This window comes from Dryobates pubescens, chromosome Z, assembly GCF_014839835.1.
Source record: "Dryobates pubescens isolate bDryPub1 chromosome Z, bDryPub1.pri, whole genome shotgun sequence".
In the NCBI taxonomy this organism is placed as follows: domain Eukaryota; kingdom Metazoa; phylum Chordata; class Aves; order Piciformes; family Picidae; genus Dryobates; species Dryobates pubescens.
In genome coordinates this window covers 87,228,099-87,250,869 of record NC_071657.1, presented here as the reverse complement: position 1 = coordinate 87,250,869, position 22,771 = coordinate 87,228,099, and the positions used below count along the sequence as shown (strand labels likewise).

Genomic DNA, 22,771 nt, shown 5'->3' with positions numbered 1-22,771 from the left:
AGTCAATCTACACGATACTGATGCCTCAATGTTAACTTCCTTATTATATGATATCTGAGCACCAATTGGTCATTCAGGCACTTGGTAAATAAAGATACAAGCACAAAATGCCTTTGTTTAGTTGGAAGAACAGAAGGCGTGAACAGTGGAGAACTAATCAATGTCTTGACTACTTAGAAGAGAGGGAAGGGTTAAGGAGAAGACTGAGCCAGGCCAAAATGATTTTAAAAGAGAAGACTAGAAGATTAGCCATAGCATGCAGCAGTTACAGCTCAGGAAATTCAAAGCAGGACTTTCCAATCTGGATTTCATTGAGGATATTCTTCCCCAGTGTAACACAGCCTGAGGACACAAGCCCAGAGAGGTGGTGATCTCCATCCTTGGAAATTTCCAACAAACTGAAAGAGGCCCTGAGCAGCGTGGTCCAACTTTAAATTAGCCATGATACAAGCTGTGCTAGACCTCTGGAGGTACCTTCAAATTATTTTCCATTTTGGCTTAAATCAGTAAATAGACAAGGTTCTTGCAAGGTGACATGAGTACAGATTATAACTTACGGAGGGATCCAGACTTCAAAACTTCCAGTTTCTAATATGAAAAAAGTTCTTTTGTCTGCAGTATTTAATATTACACTTGAAGTAAGAAATGAGCTACATATAGCACTACTAGACTTTTAAGAGGAAAAATGGCTAATCCTAAATACAACTGAAAAATACAGTGACAAGGAAAAGGCTCTTTGAAGATCAAGAATTGCATTAGCCTAGATCCAAAGAGGACAAATATGTGTCTCTATTACTCAGACTTCCTATAAATGCCTTCAGCAGTACCTGGGAAATTAGTGACTTCAAAGGGCTGTACCAATTGCCACAAAAGACATGTAGGACAAACAATTTCACAAAACCTTATCCCTTCTCACATCATCAGAAATCTTCAGCAGGATCCTTGGGCAGTATCTTTTTAACAGAAGAGTGCTCAAACAGAGGTTTCAGACTCTTAACCCAAAATTGCTCAGTCATCAACAACAAAATAAGGTCATTTACAGTACACCAAAGCTCATGTAATTCCTTAGAATTAGTTCTAAAGATGTTCAGACAAACTGATCAGACAGATGCTTAATTCCAGCACTTCTCACATACTAACTTCTGAGGCACTGAGGAAAACAGTAACTCAGACACAGACAGTCTCTTCCTGCTCTCAATAAGGCCCATAAGGAGCAACTGTCACTGCTAAGACTTCCATTACCAATACGCCTCACCTTCTAAACACTGAGTCTCCTCAGTTACACCGATTATCTGCAATAAAGACCACACAAAACACATCTTACGTCATGGCCTGGTATATAGATTCAATGCCGTAACGCATTGCAAATTCATCCACGATCTCTTGAGCTGTCTCATCAAAATAAACCTTCCAGGCATCATCTCCTTTGGCATCAGGGATCTTCACCACCCCATTCCCTTGTACATCTGTGAGATGGTGAAATAGGTTCTGAAATACAAAAAAGAGGAATGACACTGTATGGGAGGCTGCTGAAGCCTGCAAATGAGTTTCTTGAAGAGCTTAGAACCAATGAAAAGGTGAAACTAACAAATTTCTTTGCCTTCCTTTTTTTTTTAACCCCCAATCCACAAGGTACTTTTCATCTGTTACCTTATTTCCTTCTTAATCACTGCTAGTTGAGTTATTTGCATGCATATCTACAACTTAACCCAACAGATATGTGAATAATGCAGCTGAGTGCTTCAATGCAGTGAAACCACAGACTACCTACACATTTCTGTCCTCAGAATGAAATGCCTTCACATGGACAAGCTATTTAAACTAGCTGATGTAACAGCACTGTATCAGATATGTAATTATTATTATACAGCAGAAGAGTCCAGACAGATAATTTTCTTCCTGAAAAGCACATCCTTAAGATTACCCTTAATAACTACGATGCTGCCATTATTACTCCATGTACTCTTTCACATTTTCTAACACTGCAAAGGCTTTCAGCTATCATTGCTGTACAGAAACTGCATGTTCAGTTCAGTAAGTTTCTCAGTAATCCTCCAATTCATATCACTAACAGATCCATCAGCCTTTCACACAGCTGGCTCCCTGTAGTAAGGAATGCAAAAGTCTAATGATGTCATTAGGAGCCAGAGGACTCTGCTTTATCCTACTATTTTTTTCCTGATTAAATTATTCTAGCTGTAAGTGATCTTCATTGTTTCATACATAAATGAAAGAATGTTGAGTCTTATGGAGACAAATTGATAAAAAAGAAGGACAGTAAGTGGTTACAAATGTTTGAAAGGGAAAAAAAGAAACAGCTTACCAAATAGGAGGCACCACTGAATTAAAAGACAATGAATACATATTGAAGGACACGACGTAGCCTGCTGAAAGATGCCTACTGATGTTTTCCTCAGTTTTGCATCTGTCTGTTCACTGGTAATGCCAGAAGACACCACAGTGCCCCTCTAGCCCAGCATCTGGATAAATCTGTTGTTTCCATTGCTGAACATTCCTTTCTGTGATATACCAGTCCTTTTGTCATCAGAGTTTCTTTAAACCCCATTGCATGTCAGGTGAAAGAGGTTTTGACTACTCTCTCTTAGGCACTTAGAGTGCCACTAGATAGACTGGGCAACATAAATTGCTCTGAGACAGGGGTTTCCCTTCAGTCTTTCTCACAAGACATCTTTAGATTTCTCTCAACTTCTGCCTGCCCAGCTCAGTCTACCCTGAGACAGGCAACGACCCAGTAACTGAAGCATATCTTTGGTTCTCCAACAGCTGTTCACAGCTACGTAACACTTCAGTAGCACAGAAGAATTTATATCACCCATATCTGCATCACTTGACAGCTAGAGTCAAAGCCTTCTCCAGATCAGAATTCACTCAAAGAATTGCAGCATGCCTTCTCTAAAAAATATATAGGCACAGTACATGCTGAAAACATCACTGAAGGAAATTTAGAGGTTGCTTCATCTTAGAAGTTGGGAGAGGGTTCTGAGGACCAGTGCTTGATCTCTGCCTGACAGTAGCATGGCTGTGACAGTGGGACACATTGACGCAACCAGCACAGAGGAGACAGCCTAAAGCATTCTTTGCCTCCCTGACAAATGTGGGTCTGATGATTCAGTGTGCTTCCGCTAGACCTGCATGGCAGGGAGAAGAAAACTCATCTAAGGCTAGCAGGAACATTTCCAGGAAAGAAAGGTCTGAAAATTGTTTCTCCAACAGACAGAAGGAATATGGTGATGACTTCTTACCTCATGAAGGCAAGTGTACTGAATATGATATGGAGCCACCTTCTCCTCGCCTTTGATCTCCACACTGATTTGCAGGCGAATAGCTCCAGACACTGCAGACTTATCTGTTCGCTTCTCTAGAGGGAAAAATCATCAGCAATCATATACACTGCTCATGTTCAGAGCAGAAGCCATCTTGGGGTGACAACACTGGAAGAGAAACTTCTGGAAACTTGGGCTGAGCTTGTGATCACAGTTTTCTGACATTTTTTTTTTCCCCTTTCTGAACACTGAATACTAAGTAGACATCAGCAAAACAACTGCCATAATACACTCTCAATATGACACATCTAGCCAGAACTAGATTACATATTCTATATATAAAACAGCCTTCCTGACAGCAAATGTGCTACAGGGTCTTGAATTCAGTCACCTGAATTAAAGACAGGTCCCTTTTCTGAAAGCACAACTGACCAATGTGGAAATTGTTCCTAACTTCACCATAGTCCTGAGGTCTTGGGACCTGCTGGTTCTCCTGTCAAGATGATTTTGGACTTCCTAGGATTATTAAAATGCCTGTCAATTCAGCAACACCTGGTTACTTGTTGCCAGTACTTTCTACAACATTGCATCTTTGTTTACTAGGAAAGGTCTCAAGAACTTCCCAGCCCAGTGCACTGCGCTTGCAGTTTTACACACTGGTTAAAATGCTTGTGCTGGCACCAAAAAAAAAAAGGGCACAGGACAGGAAATGTGTATCCAGGTGGTATCTAACCCTTGTACTTTTCAGTGCCTTACAGGTAAAACACATTACACTCCTGACAAGTTACTGTCCTCTTCATTTTAAGTAGAACCAAAGCCTCACAGCTGCTCCACAGCACCATCCTGCTCCTTGAAACCACACGAGCGTTTTCCCTTGCAAACTGTACAGATTCACCCAAGTGCTTTCAAACATTCCCAAACTAACACATGACAGGTTTTCAAACCCAAAGCCCTGCTCACCAAGGTTGTACCACACATCCATTTCTCCACTCAGGGTGCGGACTTCAATGATTGTCTGCCCCAGGAAATCATCCGACTCGCGCTTCAGTCTCTGCTTGACACGAGACTTGATGTCATCGTCTTCATCCCATACTCGCACTTTGATCCGGTCAGAAGAATTATGGCACTCACTACAAACAAGTCAAAGATAGTTTTAAAGAACACATAATGTAGCCAACATTTATATGCCAGCTGCTTCACATTCCTCTTGACACAGCTGTTCAGAAGTAGCGGGATGTATGACCACAATGTTAACAAATGCCTACTTACTTAAAAGTGAAGCATCCAAGGGGAACCGCACAAGTGTTTGGTGCACCCTAAACAAATGCTCCTGTGACACAGTAGAGACTGCACTTCAGAGGCATGTTGAAGGAATGATCACAACCACCATCTTCAGACTTGCTAAGCGGCTGCGACTCTCTGATTCGTCATTACTCTCAGCAACAGTCCCTGTAACTTGGCAATTCTCTTCATTGTTCTTGCTTTTGCTGCGAAGCCCACAAGAGCCTGGCGATACCCAGGCTAGTAAACTCAGCATATGTGTGAAAAATATCTATGACTGTCTCACTGGTTCCTGACAGCTCTCCCCATAAACGATCATCTATTCAGCTGTTAAAGGCTACTTGTGTACATGCATGCACAGCATACAGGAAATCATGGCCAAGCGCTGTAACAAACACCCTTCATGATGTTTTCTAATAAAAGACAACTCAGGTGGAGATGGTTCTCTTATTTCAAGGCAGTTACAAACAAGTAGTACATTGCCTGTACCTGGTACAAAAGGGTGAGATACGGTAGTTACAAAGTTGGTATTTAATTACTAGAATTGATTCTGTGTCTTACTCACAGCTCAGGATGATACTTTGTGCTCTGGACACTTTACTGAATTGGCACTCTCCAGCTTAAAGCACTGGCAGAACTGGCAGCCTTTCCCTCTTTTTAGGTGTTTGGATACCTTTTCTACATTCAGATAGGCTGCTGGACGTCCAAGAGGGTAGAAGAACCTTATTAAAAGAGCTCTGCTCATTTACAGGGCACGCAATACAATAAAGCAATCTGAATGCTCATATGAGACCATGACAAGGGTGATTACTCACCATAACCACTATAAATGTCTGCCCTCAAGGATAAAAGACCTATGAAAACAGGCAACTTCTCCTGAAGGCCTGTTTTCCAGCCTTTTAAACATTAACATGCTGCATCTGTTGCTAAGCAACAGGGAGAAGAAAGAAATGGGTCAGAAGAGATCTGCTAAGCTCAGTCAATAAAATGCAGTAGTGACTGATATTTGCATGCTCACTACCAAAAACATCACTTGGGCTCTTACTGCTACCATTGTGATCCAGGGCTGCTACCCTGCTCCTACTGATTTGGAAAAATTAGTAGGAACAGCTGGAAATTAGACAAAGAACCTCAGAGTCAATTCCATGCAGTTCTGATCACAGACATAGTGCACCACTGCTCCCTGCCTTTGCTGCGCTATCAAAGATGCATTTAGAGTTCAAAAGAAATAAGGTTCAATGTTTCTCTCCCACTTTTATTCTCCCATTCCTACTCCTCTACTTCAAGGATGCTTTCTGTTAACAATACCATGCACCTAGCGTTCACAAGCAAGGAAATCTTGCACTACTACAATTTGCAGTTCTCAAATTTTTCCAAGTACATTGCCATATCTACCAGCAACACAGCATAAGCTCATAAAAGAGACCCTCTGTTCCTGACATGGTGTACATCCAATCAGCACTGTAGAGGTTCAGTGTTCAGAAGTGCATGGGTGCCTAAAACCACAGGTTGGCGCACAGTGTCATTTACAAAGCACCAGCAAGCTCATTCTGGACTTCTTCAGACCTTCACTTTTGGCACACTAGTTAGAATACATACATAGAATACATAGAATAAACCAGGTTGGAAGAGACCTTCAAGATCATCGCGTCCAACCCATCAACCAATCCAACTCCGCCCAAGCAACTAACCCACAGCACCAAGTACCCCGTCAAGTCTTCTCCTAAAAACCTCCAGTGATGGTGACTCCACCACCTCCCCAGGCAGCCCATTCCAATGGGCAATCACTCTTTCTGTATAGAACTTTTTTCTAACATCCAGCCTGTATCTCCCCTGGCGCAGCCTGAGACTGTGTCCTCTTGTTCTGGTACTGCTTGCCTGGGAGAAGAGACCAACATCCGTCTGTCTACAACCTCCCTTCAGGTAGTTGTAGAGAGTAATAAGGTCACCCCTGAGTCTCCTCTTCTCCAGGCTAAGCAACCCCAGCTCCCTCAGCCTCTCCTCGTAGGGCTTATGTTCCAAACCCCTCACCAACTTTGTTGCTCTTCTCTGGACTCGTTCCAGCAAGTCAACATCCTTCCTAAACTGAGGGGCCCAGAACTGGACACAGTACTCAAGGTGCGGCCTAACCAGTGCAGTGTACAGGGGCAGAATGACCTCCCTGCTCCTGCTGGCCACACTGTTCCTGATGCAGGCCAGGATGCCATTGGCCCTCTTAGCTGCCTGGGCACACTGCAGGCTCATGTTCAGTCTACCGTCGACCAGCACCCCCAGGTCCCTCTCAGCCTGACTGCTCTCCAGCCACTCTGACCCCAGCCTGTAGCTCTGCATGGGGTTGCTGTGGCCAATGTGCAGAACCCGGCACTTGGATGTGTTAAATCTCATGCCGTTGGACTCTGCCCATCTGCCCAGCCTGTCGAGGTCCCTCTGCAGAGCCTCTCTACCCTCCAGCAGATCAACTCCTGCGCCCAGCTTGGTGTCGTCAGCAAATTTACTGATGATGGACTCAATGTCCTCGTCCAGATCATCAATAAAGATGTTAAAGAGCAAGGGGCCCAGTACTGATCCCTGGGGCACACCACTGGTGACTGGCTGCCAGCTGGATGTGGCACCATTCACTACCACTCTCTGGGCTCGGCCCTCCAGCCAGTTCCTAACCCATCTCAGTGTGCTCCCATCCAAGCCATGGGCTGACAGCTTGGCCAGGAGTTTGCTATGGGGAACGGTGTCAAAGGCCTTGCTGAGGTCCAGGTAGACTACATCCACAGGCCTCCCCACATCCACCAGGCGGGTCACCTGATCATAGAAGGAGATCAGGTTGGTCAGGCAGGATCTCTTTTATCTTTATTCTTTGCCACCAGTAATCAGAAACTTGCTTTTTCCTTTAGGAAAAACATTCACTGTTTAGACCTAAATATAACTTAGGTAGTCCCACAAGCATCATCCCATCCTCCTGGAGTGATTTGCAATCATCCTTCATTCGACTATACCATCATATCTCACTGCTAAGTGCTACATAAAACTTTCCGGTAGCATTTACTGAGCTACTGAAGCTTCTATATTACCACAGCTCTCAGCTGTTTTCAAGAGACTGCTCAATCCACATTCCTCACACTTCTGCCATGTCAGAGAATGAACCTTATTGTTCTCTCACAGCAGATGAAATTCTTGGGTTGGTGGCTTACCCATAAAATGTCACCTAAGTCTCTAGGAGCCAAAATACCTTGCCTTCAGGGAAGCAGAACAGTTGTGTCAACACCAGTTCACCTTCCAGAGAGCACCCCAAAACAGAACCATGAATCCGGGAGGACTTGGGCTTATTGACTGCTAAAAGGCTTTCCAACTGAGAAACAGCTTCCAATTTGTGAGCACCATGACTCCAGAAGACTGTGGCTAACAAACTCTAAAAACTGCTAAAAACTTCCCCCTTCACTATGAGCTGTCACATTTCTCAAGATGCCTGCCCCACTTCTTGCTACATTTTTGTGACGTTTGATTTCACTGTGTGCACATACACGTCCATCCAGTCTCCCACAGCTGAACTCCCACAGGTTTCCCAAGAAGATGCACAAACACTGTGACCCTATTGCAAAGGAGAAACTACCAAATGCTTTAAATCCCATTTCAGAATGGGATTTAAAGAGAATGGAAAGCAGGTTCCCTTTGTACACAAATGGTCTCTTTTTTCTGTATCCATATTGTCCTGATGTTTACAGTAGTGCCACTTTTATAAAGAACTTACATTTACCCTTCAAGCTACCAAATAAAATACCATCTTCGAAGCACAGCACACCAACGCCTGAAGAAAAATTAAGATCAAATTAATCATTAATTTCTTTCCAGAAAGTTTTTCTGCCCAAAGCTAGTGGCTGCAGAAGCAGTGGAAGCAGCTGAGCTGGGTTCTACTGACTTCCTGTCTCAGTCTTTACCTCCATCTCCTCTGCCACATTTCCCTTTGGGTTTGGCTTTACCCAAACCACCAGTTCCTACCATGCATCCCCTGGACTGTCAATTCTCTGGCCTCTTCCCTTGCCCTGCTAGCAACTGGGATGAGGGGAAAAGCTGTAGTTAATTCTGATCTGCACACAAGAGTGTTGTATACACACACATGCACTAATTTGTATATTGGTGTTTAAACAGACCAGGCAGCTGCTGAATTGGCACTATGGTGCTTCCCACAAGGAAGTTAGCAGTTTGTATCCTTCCAATCTAGTTCCAGATTTCACCAATAAATTGTAGAAAGGGATTCTTAGTTCCAAGATGTCTGCCCATCTGTAAACTTTGACTTAAATCAGTTCAGATGATGTCAGGGCTCTGGGCTGGAGTACTGCATGTGTTTTGTCTCCTCCAAAAAGCAGACAGAAAGAAAAAGGGGAAATGTCTAAAAAGGACCAGAACACTGCTTTTGAGCCAACAACTCATGCTCTGAAGCAAAAAAGCCAATGGCATCTGTGCTGAATTTGCTAGTAATCTACTGCTTCTACCAACAATATTTCCAGGACTGTTAGTTAACCTCCACATGCCCATTTGACATAGAAACATTTCCTTAAATTATGTTGTTCTCTTCTATTTTCTGCTTGAAGAACAGGACAGCCCAGCAGCCCCAAATGCATCCAGGATTCCACTGTGCTTGGCAGCTCCCATAGCAGACAGCTCTGCAGAGCTGACAGGCTAATAAAGACAAAAAGCAGCAAGGAGGTGTAGCAAGAACAAATAATGGAAGTGAGAAAGAACAGGAAGCAACAATATTTTGCAGATTTAAAAGCAGGTTAGTCGAGACAAGGATTAAGTAGTTTGTAGTGTTTTGATATTAAGGGGAAAAAAAAAGTATTTGTGGTTCAAAGAAGTTTCACTTCTGCAAAGTTTCACAGAGCAGGGGACATTTTATGCAATAGTGGTGAAAGAAAGGGTGCACAGTTGCTTGCAGACATACTAGATGAGAGTGCAGGAGGTGGGAAAGTGCACAGTAGAAAACAGATTATACCATTTAAGCCTTCTGATTGTTTTAGCAAGAAAGTTTTGCTTCTGAGGAGCAAAGGTTTAAAACAAAACAAAACAAAACAACAGTGATTTTCCAGAAGGGGCAATTGTAGCAATAAGTATGAGAAAACCTCATGAAGAATTACTGCAAAACACAAAAAAAGGAGCAGAAAAGAAGTTGTCTACGGGAAATGAAAAGGCAGGAATATTTGGATGTGGTTCAAATGAAGTGTTGAGACACAGTAGGGTCCAACTAGCAGCTCTGTTCTTGCCAACCTCAATGGGAATGAAAGGGAAAACTTCCCAGCACAAGTTAATTTTTAAACAATGCCAAGTCTCCTCTATTAGGCAGAAAAAAAAGGAAAGTGAAGAAAACACCAAAGGCAAAATCAGAGTGGCAGAGAACAAAGCTAAAATCCTTAGCAGCTCAGAAGTCAAGCATGACAGCACAATATGCCCCAAGATGCAGCTGTTGCTGCCTTAAGAACAAAGAAATGAGTTTTCTGTTCTTACTAGCATGAAGCTCTTTTATTAGAGGAAAAAGTACAATCATTTTCCTGTTACCCAATGCTACAACACTGACTGACAAATTAATGGTGTGGCTCTCCTAACCACAAAGAGCTGATAAAGTGATTCTGAGCATTACATCCTTAGATATGTTAACTCAGCTTCCCAACAGGAACTTGCCACAAGGCATCAACTCTGTTGCACATTGGTCACTGAGCATGGAAATGTAGAATTTTATCAGAGTGCCAGTTTCAGCAGCATCTGGAGCAACTGGAAAATAAAGCAAGTAAGATAAACTCAATAGCTCCTGCCATATCATAAAAAGAGAGACTGAGGGTGCAGTGTTACAGTGGCATTTACAAACACAGAGGTCTTTCAGAAGGAGGAATTCTAAAATACAGCTCTAAAACAATCACATATAAACACAGAGATAACTGAAAGATGCTGAGCTTGATCATAGAATCATAGAATTGTCAGGGTTGGACAGGACCTCAAGGATCATCCCCTTCCCCCCTCACACTAGCTCAGAGCTACATCCAGCCTGGCCTTAAAAACCTTCAGGGATGGGGCTTCTACCACCTCCCTGGGCAACTTGTTCCAGTGTCTCACCACCCTCACAGTGAAGACCTTCTTCCTGATATCCAATCTCAATCTACCCATTTCTACTTTTTTCCCCATTTCCCTAGTCCTATCACTACCCAAAACCCTAAAAAGTCCTTCACCAGCTTCCTTGCAGGCCCCCCTTCAGATACTGGAATGCCACAATAAGGTCACCTTCAACTCTCCAGACTGAACAGTCCCAACTCTCTCAGTCTGTCTCCATAGGAGAGGTGCTCCAGCCCCCTGATCATCCTCATGGCCCTTCTCTGGACACATTCCAGCACCTCCAGATCCCTCTTGTAAGAGGGGCTCCGGACCTGGATGCAGTACTCCAGGTGGGGTCTCACCAGAGTGGAGTAGAGGGGAAGAATCACCTCCTTTGACCTGCTGGATATGCTTCTCTTGATGCAGCCCAGGATATGATTGGCTTTCCAGGCTGCAAGTGCACACTGGTGGCTCATGTTCAGCTTCTCACCCACCAGCACCCCCAAGTCAGGGCTGCTTTCAAGCCAGTCACTGCCCACCTTATATCAGTGCCTGGGATTGCCCCAACCCAGATGCAGGACCTGGCAGTTTGTCTCACTGAACTTCATGAGTTTGCCATGGGCCCACCTCTCCAGCCTGTCAAGGTCCCTCTGGAGGGCATCCCTTCCCTCCAGCATGTCTGCTGCACACAGCTTGGTCTCATAATGCGCTGAGGGATAACAAGCTTGGCAGCTGAAAGCAAAATGGTGGAACAGAACAGAGGCCTTTGGGTGACAGCCCGGTAGCCAGTTATGCAATAGCACCATTGCCAGAGGATTAACAGGAATGCATGTCATGTGGGGCTTTGCACGTTCTAGTAAAATACTGATTACATACTAGCAGGAGGAACTGCATTTAACTCAGTTATTTTTCTGCAGTGAGAAAGAATAAATGTGCCTGTGGCAAACTGCTCAGCGACAATGTAATCTGTTCCAGGAAGTGATTTCACAACCACCACTCAAAGCTTCAGACACAGCTGCAAGCAGATATACACCGAGAGGGTCCAGAGGAGGGCCATGAAAATGATCTGGGGGTTGGAACACCTCTGCTACAAGGACAGGCTGAGGGAGCTGGGGTTGTTCAGCCTGGAGAAGAGGAGGCTCCAGAGAGACCGAATAGCAGCCTTCCAGTACCTGAAGGGGGCCTAGAGGAAGGATGGAGAGAGACTGTTACAAGGGCCTGCAGTGATAGAACAAGGGGCAGTGGCTTCAAACTAGAGACAAGCAGATTTAGACAGGATATCAGGAAGAAGTTTTTTTACTATGAAGGTGGTGGAACACTGCAACAGGTTGCCCAGGGAGGTGGTTGAGGACCTTTCCCTGGAAATACTCAAGGTAAGGCTCAACAAGGCCCTGGGCAGCCTGGTCCAGCTGGGGGCGTCCCTGCTGACTGCAGGGAGGTCGGACTAGATGATCTTTGGATCATCTGGCCTGGACCATTCTATGATACATCTTCAAGGGGACATTATTGTAAAATGAATGAGTCACTTGTGCCTCGGCCAAGAAAACCAGCAATGTCCTGTTGGAATCCACTAACTTATAGTCTCAGAGTCATTAAGGGCTGGGGTGCTTCCTCACAGAAGTGTATGGACTAGCAGCCTCCAAATGAGCCCAGTACTCTCTTCAAAATGGAAACTGTCCTGTAGTCAAGTTTGCTCTCCTAAACACTGTCTGCTACTGTAACCCATTCAAATGAATCCTCAGCCTTTACAAATGCAAGATTCTAGGAATGCTGTACCTGGCAAATTAAGGAGGCTACCTGTAAGCCTATTCCACATAACACCAGGAAAGGAACAAGGGATTACTGCAGAATCACAGAAAGGTATGAGTGGGAAGGGAGCTCCAGAGATCATCTAGTACAAGACCCACACCACAGCAAGTTTGCCTAGATCCTGATCTAGACACAGGAATGCACCCAGGCAGGTTGTGAAAGTCTCCAGACAAGCAGTCCACAACCTCTCCAGACAGCCTGTTCCAGTGCTCCATCACCCTCAAAAGAAAGTAGTTTTTTTCCTTGTATTTCAAATGATACCTCCTGTCTTCTTATTTGTTGCCCCTCATCCTATTGCCTAGTCCTCTCCTCTTGACCCCAACTTGTGGCACTTCATTGGACTCTCTCCAGGAGTTCCCTGCCCCTCTTGAACTGGGGAGCCCGAACAGGACACAACAGTTCAGGTGTAGCCTCTCAAGAGTAGAGTAGAAGCAGGGGAGAATCTGCCTTAACCTGCTTGCCACACTCTTCTTAATGCAAACCAGGATACTGTTCAAGATCTTCTTCACAAGGGCACATTGTTCACTCCTGGTGACCTTGTCCACTCTAACCCCCAGAGATCCTCCTCTGCAGAGTTGCTTTCCTAGTCCCAAGTCCACTCCTAACCTGTACTGGTGCATGGGGTTATTCCTCTCCAGGTGCAGGATATTAATGGGGAATAGGTTGTAAATCCAAGGGAAGTAGGCCTTCCTTAGTGCATGCTCACAGAACAACATTGCTGTATTGCAGCAATGGGTGGAGTCCCCCATCAAGCTTCATCCTGCCAAACCCCACATATGCAGAGTCTCTGCATCAAGTATGCCAAACTCTGAACTGAGGAGAAATATGAACCCCTTATCTAAAGAGTCATGGTTTGGGCTGGAAGGAACCTTAAAGATCATCTAGCTCCAAGTGCACTCCCACAGGTAGGAACACTTTCCAGTAGACTAGATTGCTCAAAGCTCCATCCAGCCTGGCCTTGAACACTTCGAGGGAGAGGGTATTATAATTCCATAGGTCTTCAAACTTTAGTGAAGCTACAAAATTCTTTCTACAACACATTTCCTACAGCTAAGGATGTCAGTTTACAAAGAGGTAATATTTAGAAAGAAACAGGACCTGCAAATCACTTGCCTTGACAACATATGTATGTTCCAAGAACATCTGCAGACCACAGGGAAAGTCTGCTGTCTCCCTGGGGCTTGGGTTAGAGATGTAAAAAGGAAACTTTCTGCTCTGGTGCAGCATCCTGCATCTGGGAAGGAATAATAAACTGCACCAGTACAGGCTGGGAGGTGACCTACTATAGAGCAGCCCTGTGGAGAAGGACCTAGGAGTCCTGATGGACAAGTTATCCATGGGACAGCAATGTGCCCTTGTGGCCAAGATTGCCAATGGTATCCTGGGGTGCATTAAGAAGAGTGGGTCCAGCAGATCAAGGGAGGTTCTCTTTCCATTTTACTCTGCCCTGGTGAGACCTCACCTGGAACACTGCATCCAGTTCTGGGCTTCCCAGTTCAAGAGGGACAAGGATCTACTTCAGAGAGTCCAACAGAGGGTTACAAGGATGATTAAGGGATTGGAGCACTGCCTTATGAGGAGAGACTGAGAGACCTGGGGCTGTTTAGTCTGGAGAAGACTGAGAGGGGATCTAATATATTTATATAAATATACACGAGCTCCGTGTCAAGAAGGAAGGCACAGACTCTTCCCACTTGCACCCAGTGATAGGACATGGGGCAGTGGATGTAAACTGCAGCACAGGATGCTCCACCTCAACATGAGGAGGTACTTTATTACTATAAGGGTCACAGAGCACTGAAACAGGCTCCCCAGAGAGGTTGCATAGTCTCCTTCTCTGGATGTGTTCCTGCGTGACCTGTGCTAGATTCTACAGTCCTGCTCTGGCAGGGGGGTTGGACTGGAAGATCTCCAGAGGTCCCTTCCAAACCCTAACATCCTGTGAACTGGTCATTAATCTGAGCATATGCCTTTGGTGACACAGGCTAACAACCTAAATGGCACTTAAAATGGAAGCCCTGACCACTTTTAATCTTGCCTTTTCTATAATACAGTTCTAATTCTGGACTTCTGAAATGGGTCAAGGCTACCACAACGTTTTTTTCCTGACAATATAAAGAAGAGGGACAAAGTCATGTTTAAGGAGAGATATTTAAGTTGATAACTTTTCTATCCATCCCTGTAAATAAGCACAAACCAGTTGAAATAGGCCACTGCATGCTTAGAAATTTTAAAACTTGTTTAAGCTGCTTTTAATAGACTTCACTGAGTCTGTGGGAAGAATTACATCACTCAGCTGCACACACTTTGCCTCAATTCATGACAGGGATTACAATAACATCACTATAAAGACTGATGCACACAGATTTTTTGGGTCTATATCCAGCCTTTCAAAAGGCACTGGAATTGGGATGATATGAAAAACACTCTGCTGCTAGTAAAAACCAGCTACAAGCTAGTCTGTCCACCAAGCCAAACACAAAAGGAAGACCAATTGCAGACACACATTAGTTAGCTACTCACCTGACCTCTCTCTACTCACAGATCTTAGGCATGTTGAAAAGTTAAAGCATTTTGAACACCAAGTTTCTTGCATATCTAGTGCAAGGCAGGCTTTTAATATCCATCAACATGCCTTTTTCTCACTGTAACAAATTAACTCTATTCTAAGAAACAAACATATACCCCACCACACACCTTTTAAATTTGACAATCTCTTCTAAAAATACCTTGGTATGTAATGGGTATTTTTGGCCTGCATATGTTGATTTAAGTTTCCATTGGATTACAGGGTAGAAAATTTCAGATATATTAAGAGCTGTAAGATGACAAAAATCCATAAATACAAGAAAGGAAGATGGGTGTGTAAAAGACCAGTGCTGCATATACATCTAGATGACTGTCTCTTCATCCAGCATCAGGTGAGCTTTGACATCTACTGCTAATGAGATGGCATAGTGATTCTGGTACGAACGCTCTCCTGACATTGATCTGGACACAGTGCTCATTTCCTTCATCTCCTCCCTTCTACTCCAAGGCAATTAAAACAACCACCTAGACACAGCCAAGACAGAAAGTAGCATCACCTCTAATACCCAACAGCATATTATCTGCTGAATCACAGACATGGTGATAAAAATCTCAACAGCAGCACTGTTAAAACTGTGACATTTATCACGCTGCACTATCTATCTTTAAACACCATATTTATTGGAGCTCCTAAAATTAGAAGGGAACACACTGCAAACACCATGGTAACTACTTGGCATGGTAAATCAAGGTCCTTAAGGCTCCCACACAGACTTAACTGCTATTGTGACTGAGTTATCCAAATAGCACCTAAGCATACTTACTACTTACCAAGCAGTAATGTTACCTTGGATTAAACTAAGAATAAAGCCAAGGGCTTACTCACTCAAAATAGCACCAAGATTTTTTTCAACATTAATGAGCAGCTCCATACTACATTAAAAATAATTTTGTTTGTACTGTACATTGCAAAGACAAAGCTGGGCTGATACAAGCCTGATTTTAAAACACAAACAAATTTCAGTCTGCAGAGAGAGCTCTCCCAAAGCAGGTTAGAAAAAAAAATCAGGAAAGTAAAAATAGGAAAGAGAGAAGGTACAAAGGAAGAGCTCACACATTAAAGGAAATAAAGATGATAAAGATGCTTGAGGTTGAATAAGATCATTCGGAACCTTCAAAAAAGGTTTGCTGGATTTCATGTCTCCATTTTGATTTACAACTTGTTCAATGGTAAACTGATGGTACTGCTTAATTATTCAATAAGGGCAAGATGTAACACATTCTTCAGCCTTCTGAGAGCAGTTGATAAAGAAAGAACCAGAGAACAAGCCCTTGCTTTCAATTCAGACGTGGATGCATTGCTCATCTTGAAAGCAGAGAAGCCCTCATTATTGTCACATGTATTTTCCATTGACAGACAACTGACTATCTTTAGCATTTATTATCAAACGCCAGTATTAAGTCACAGCAATAGGTCATGGAACGTTTCCTTCATCTTTTATTCAAGCTTTACTCTATGTCTGTTACCCAGGAACAAAAGTTGCTGAGTTAAAGATCTTCCTTTCTCTTTAGCTTTCGCTATAGAAGTGTTCAGAGAGCAGACAACTTAGATACATACACAGGTAAGAGAGATAAGATGAATAGGTGTGCACTACTTACATTGCTAAGGATATCAACCCCCTGGGTGCATGCACACCATCATACATTACAGGTGATGAGGAAATGCACACTGACAGAAAAGACACAGTTGTCGAAACACAGATCATACAAACAGACAAAATGGGGCTGAGAGTCGTTGCATGAGTACTTACAAGTAAAACTTCTCTTCCCACACAGGGTTCAGATTCCCAAAAATGGTTTTCGTCCTCTTCTTTGTTTTACCCACTTGAACAGTTACATATGGATCACTGGACCCAGTCTTGTCTTTGGCCTGCAGTCCTTGAGCACATACCACTGGAAGGAAACGAGAAGAGTAATCATGACCATGCAATAATACACAATGTCCACACACAATATGAAGCAGCACTGTTCTAAAGAATAGTGCAGAGCATCATTTTTTGATGATGAGCCTCAGCTCATGGTACACTACAGTGCCTGAGGTAGGAGTATCTCCACAACCTACCTGTACACCGAACAGAAAGAGATACAGATCAGAGAAACCCTTCCTCTCAGTTCTCTCTAGCTTCATGCTAACTCGCTCTTTGCTTTAGGCTCCCAAGCAAGGTCAAGAGAACTCATGCTTCCCTCACACACCTGTGATTGTGATCTTTGCTGACCATTTTGAGGTGCCATCAAGGACACTCTGCTTCACTGTCTTCATTTGCTGAGCATGTGTCATTTTACTCTCACAGAACACATCTCTGATCAAGTCAAAGATTTCTGGCTTGTTCCGCTCCCGGATCTTCATGCGATCCTTTATTGCCATGATGAAATTCTGGGTTCGGTCTTCTGCTCCATGCTTTGAGCTCTTCTCCGCTGCTCCTGTGCACCAGAAAGTATACACAGTGCTTATCAGAAACAGACAAATACAAAGTCCAGTTTCACTGAATCTGGACAGCAGGATAAAACCCATGAGTTACCCACCACATGATGACTCTTGCTGTTGATTTTTACAGTCAGACACCTTCCCCTCCTTTCAACATACAGGCAAGAGATCACTCAGAGCTGGGAGGGAATAATAAAGGGCAGTGCCAAGATTCCTCTAGAACCTGGGAGCAGGTTACCCTCCTGATGACAGCTCTGAGTTTAATACCCTTGCAGCTAAGGAAGATCCAGAAATTAGATTCTCTCCTTAAGATCAGACATCAGCACGCTCCCTCCTCTCATCACCTTGCTTTGAATAAATAAATACCTGGTTGGACAGAGGATGCAAGACCTGCATTACAAATAGCATCTATGAGCTTGTCTCAATGCACTTCAGCACCACAGAAAAGCAGAATTTCAGAGGGCCCAAGACAGTTAGCATGTCCTACTGATGTGTGTCACAAGACTCCCTATTCAGCAGTCACTCCACAGTCTACATTCCATTCTGACTGGAACCACTTCATTTGGATCAGGCAGCAAACTGAAGGCATCTGAAGTGCCTCTCTGATCCTACTATTTTATCAGTCTGCAAGGAGACAACTCAAATAATCCATTCCTAGAATCATATAGGTAGAGTAACTATGACAAGTACCTATAAGGTAGCAAATTCAGTAGTAAAACACTTAGGCCATCATAAGTGTGGGGGCACAAACACAGCAGTAGGAAACAGAGAAGCCAGGCATAGGGTCTGCACTACAATAGCATTCAACTGTACCCAGAAAAAGAGAGGCCTCTTTGGTCACTTGCACACCTCTCACAAAATTTGTAAGTTCATGTAAGAGTGCTCCCACAACCAGCTATTCAATTTTAACAGTTTCATGTCAAAATTCACCTCCTGACTGCTGTGCCAGATGAGGCATGTGCTACCAAAAGCTCTGATAGGGCATACAAACCCAGGAGTGAAATGAAAAGCAGGAGCCCAAGACTCTGCACAGGTTCTCTACATGTTGTCTGCAGCAAGTTCAAATTTTGACCTTAAATTAGATTGTAGACATTCAATCACAGTATTTCTGTATAATATGGTTTTGCTTGTTTTCCTTCTCTGGGATAGTTTAATTAAAGTAATCCTTATCCTAGAGAAATAAAAAGTCTTCATCCAGGTGTTCACCAAATATTAAATTACCTTAGAAATATGTATTAGAACAGGTGCAAGTGTGTGCAAAGGGAGTCATCAATCACAAAGACACATAAAACTGTCTTTTTCTGGAAGAAGTGGGGAAATACAGTATCTGGAGCATCTTTAATATAAGGCTTACACAGTTTTGCACGTGAAAGAGTCTCAGCAGGTAATGACCAACTATGAATAAAGTTCTGTGAAAACATACACGACACATAAAGGACCCCCAACAGTACAACACAACTTGGAAACTTGTTAATAGGCTCAACATGGTATCTGGCGACTAACGCTGCCTGAAGACATACAATTCTAGGGCCCTGAATCAAACACCCTTCACTGTTACTAAATTCACTTCCACAGAGAAACAAAATTCAATTGCAGCTTCCACCATCCCAATCAAACCCACATCAATAAGAACAAAACCACAGTCTGGAGCAGACTGTGGCAGATGAAGATTCAGAAGTTCATTAAGGACACTGCATACCAAGGTATGCTGTTTAAGACCTGGCTGTAAAACAAGCTGTAACTTCACATTACATGATAAGGTTTTAATTTTACTTGCTAGGGGCTTGATGATCACTATTTTATTTAGCACAACAAAATGTACTTTCCCCAGAGTTTCTAATTGTTGGCTTAAGGCGAAATGAAATAAAAATACTAGAATTAGTAACACTGTCCCTGGTGTCTACTCACTGGTGATGAACACTAGTACCACCCAAACTGATGTCTTACACCAGGTAATCATCTGTATGCAGAGCCAACATTTATTAAAGGAATATGAAACCAACACAATACCAGGGGCTGTATCCTGAACTTCAGACAGAAGTGCCATTCAGCTTTAATAGAACTCAAGTCTTCTGATAATGGAGGTGGACTCTGTGAAGAGCTCTGTGCAGAGCTGCAGAAAATTTTTGTGAAATGAATAAAGTCCAACCCAAACAATTAGCCTTTTCTAAGTGAAATTCTGAAATCTGTCATGAGCTAAGAAAACCAACCCTGCCCTGACATTTCTGACTTTAGGAAAATTAAGAACCAAATTCAAACATAAAAGTTTGTGTGAGTGGAGTACACTATTTCAGAACTGTTTTCAAAATAAATTACTAGCCAGGCAGCTTGCAAATACACAGTTTCCCTGTCACCACACGTGGGACAAACCTTATCACAGTTCTGGTGGCATGGTCTGCATCATTGCCTCAATGGAAGCACTCCAGGAGCATCAAGTGATGCTTCACAATGCAGACTTAGACTTGGAATTCTAGTTAAAGGCATGTTTAACAATCCTCACCATCTCCAGACACCCTATGTATTGCACTTAACCTTCCTCAAGGCAAGCAGCACCCCAATACATCCTGCGTTGCAGGATGTACGAGCCATGTCATGCAGACCTGCAGGCAGCCCTCTCTTCTGTCACCTCAAAGGCTTGGCTCTGCCTCCTAACTTTTAAAGGAAATCCCCCACTTCCACCCACACTTCTTCCCCAGTATGCCCAGATAATCTACCCAGCTTAAAAAAGCTCCATGATAGCATCCCCAAGAAAGGCGTCTCCGCCTGCAGAGGTTCCAAAAGCCAGGATCAGCCAGACACCTTATTTAACAATACAGACTAATGAAGAACAGACAAACCTTCTCCACCAACAGCAATTTTTTTCTTAGTTTTAATGTTTGTTTGTTGGTACAAAACAATTAGACTTTCCTAAACAACTACTGGGGGACTAATTACTGATGATACATGTGACATAAACCCAAAGCACATTCATGTATTGGATGGCAGAGGGGGCTTTTCCTGCTGTTGGACTTGGACCGTATTTATTCAACTGTAAAACAAGGGGCTTGGCCAGTGGATCAGCTTTTCCAATAGCCCTGCAAATGGCAACAGACAGGCACAGGAATATCTAAGTACTGTGCACATTATCATACAAATAGTGCTGGACTTTCCTTCTCTCTTCCTCTCTAGAACTGATTGATGAGTCAATTTATGACTGGAAATGGGAAGCAAATATGTCCCTATACCAGGAATTGTATTGATACAGCTATTAGTAAACCATCACTGCTGTTATTCTATGCTTTAATAGGGCAAAGTCAAGAAATCAACACCAGCAGGATAGAAGACAGCTGTTCAGTAGGCGGGTAATGCTTAGAGATTACATATTCCTGAAACTTAAAATAGGTATTCAAGTTTCAAACAGAGGTACCCTTCCTCCTTCTGTGCAAGTGTTTTCCTATAAAGGAATCCCAGAGGCAAACAAGTGTTCCTCATCATTCAACCCAGGAGCCACAAGAGTGACTTAATTGGCCTCACTAATAGTCCACTCATCAAGCTGGTCTCTAGATTGCAGTCTCTGAATTCAGAGTGCAACAACACAAGTTTCTCACCTAGAAAGTAACAAACGCACCTGAATTCAGGCCCTGAGTCCAAAAACATCAAGTAATTCCAGAGGTGAACTACAACCCCGGGAGCCAACAGAGTACAAAAAGCAGGGCATTCAGGGACAGACCTGATAGCTCATGTGAAGTTCTCCAAGGTTTGCTGCTCCAACACACCATAAAGAGGCACTAATAAAGACATATGGATAATCACACTCAACACAGATTTCATGTTCAACAAGAGTTTGAAGCTGGAGATCTCATTTCCGCATTGTCAAGATCTCCAGGGGACTGGATTTTCATATCCCATTTTCTTTTCTCAGGCTTAACTGCAATCTACTGAAAACTAGATTAGAGTCACTACCAAAAAAAAAAACCAAGCAAAAAACCCAAAACAAAACTAAACAAACAAAACCAACAACAAAAAGACACCCCATAAACTAATGAACTAAAGCAAACAAAACCAACCAAAAAAAACCCCAGACCACCCAACCAACCAAAAAACAGCAATAAAAAAACCCAACAACTCAATCTAAGACACGCTCTCAGCAAGTGGTTTCAAATGCCAGCCCAGAACCATACAATCCCCCTTTACTAGGGCCTTGCTAGTATCACGTCATTCTCTTCCATGCTCTTTATAACCCTGCTTACTTTGCATCTATTCCCTGGTATCCTGCACATTCAGCCTCACATCGTATTATGTGCCCAGGATAAGAGATAAAAGCTCTCTTTTCCCAAAAGCTTTGCATGCTACAGGGATATTAAAGGACATCCCTCCACCCATTGTCAGCCAAGCAAGAAAGGAAGTCTACCTGCGCAGCACAGACTTCAAGTACTTCCAAGAACAGCAGAAGGCTAAAAAGAGCATCTACCCTTGAGCAAGTATTTATGAGCTTATGATAAAAATGTAACCACCCCATCATCAGAATATCTTCCAAGTACCTACAATAAAGAAATATCCTCAGAGAAACAACCTTTTGACAACAGGCTGCAGACAGCCTGATTTCAGTTTACTGCACTTCAGACATTGCCAAATTTATGGAATAGCCCTGCTACACTAGTCTGCAAATCAATTTTTATTTAAATTGCAATGAAGTGTTGCTGAGTTTGAATATTTTGTCACTGCAGTCCCATGCATTGTTGACTGCACCAGATACTCAGTTACCTAAAAATATTGAGGGTAAGCGAAACACCCTCAGAATAGATAACCAGACTTAATTCTAAATGGACTTGGGAAAAGAGATCCTTTTATTTCCCCACCCCCCAGAAAGGCCCCACAAGGCAGAAGATGGATAAACAGTGCATTCTGACTCTAAGAAATAAACCCCCAAGGGTCTAAAAACTTCAAGGGCATAGCCAACGGAACTGTATTTGTGACCAGCCTGAAAATTCATTTTACTCCAATGCAACATCTTCTGGAAGATACACTGACTGAAGTGAAAATACATTTTGAGACACCAAGCTATAATCAATAGAATTGCATCTGTTACTAGCCTGAAAATTAATTTTACTACAATGTAACATATTCTGAAAGTCTTAAATACACCACAGTGAAGATATATCCCAGCAATGTGGCTTTTTAACTGACACCAACAATAAAGCTTGTTAGGGAATCACTCCAATACATACAAAAGTTCAGTCTTGAATTTATTTTATCTATAACCTGTTTCTTGTCCTCCACAAACACCATTTCTCATTTCTCAAGCACAGCCTATATTCTTGGAACACACCTA

At 43.1% G+C, this 22,771-nt stretch overlaps 1 protein-coding gene across 5 annotated transcripts in view; it reads right to left on the bottom strand.

Moving 5' to 3' along the window:
* UNC13B (unc-13 homolog B) overlaps nt 1–22,771 on the bottom strand; it is a 123,255-nt gene that overhangs the window by 65,441 nt on the left and 35,043 nt on the right. For all 5 annotated transcript variants that reach the window (XM_054178624.1, XM_054178623.1, XM_054178626.1 and 2 more), the window contains 5 exons: nt 17,229–17,456; nt 16,787–16,928; nt 4,245–4,414; nt 3,264–3,379; nt 1,325–1,488 (listed from right to left, as the gene is read on the bottom strand). In XM_054178624.1, the coding sequence (XP_054034599.1) occupies nt 1,325–1,488; nt 3,264–3,379; nt 4,245–4,414; nt 16,787–16,928; nt 17,229–17,456 (820 nt within the window). The remainder of the gene's footprint in view (nt 1–1,324; nt 1,489–3,263; nt 3,380–4,244; nt 4,415–16,786; nt 16,929–17,228; nt 17,457–22,771) is intronic.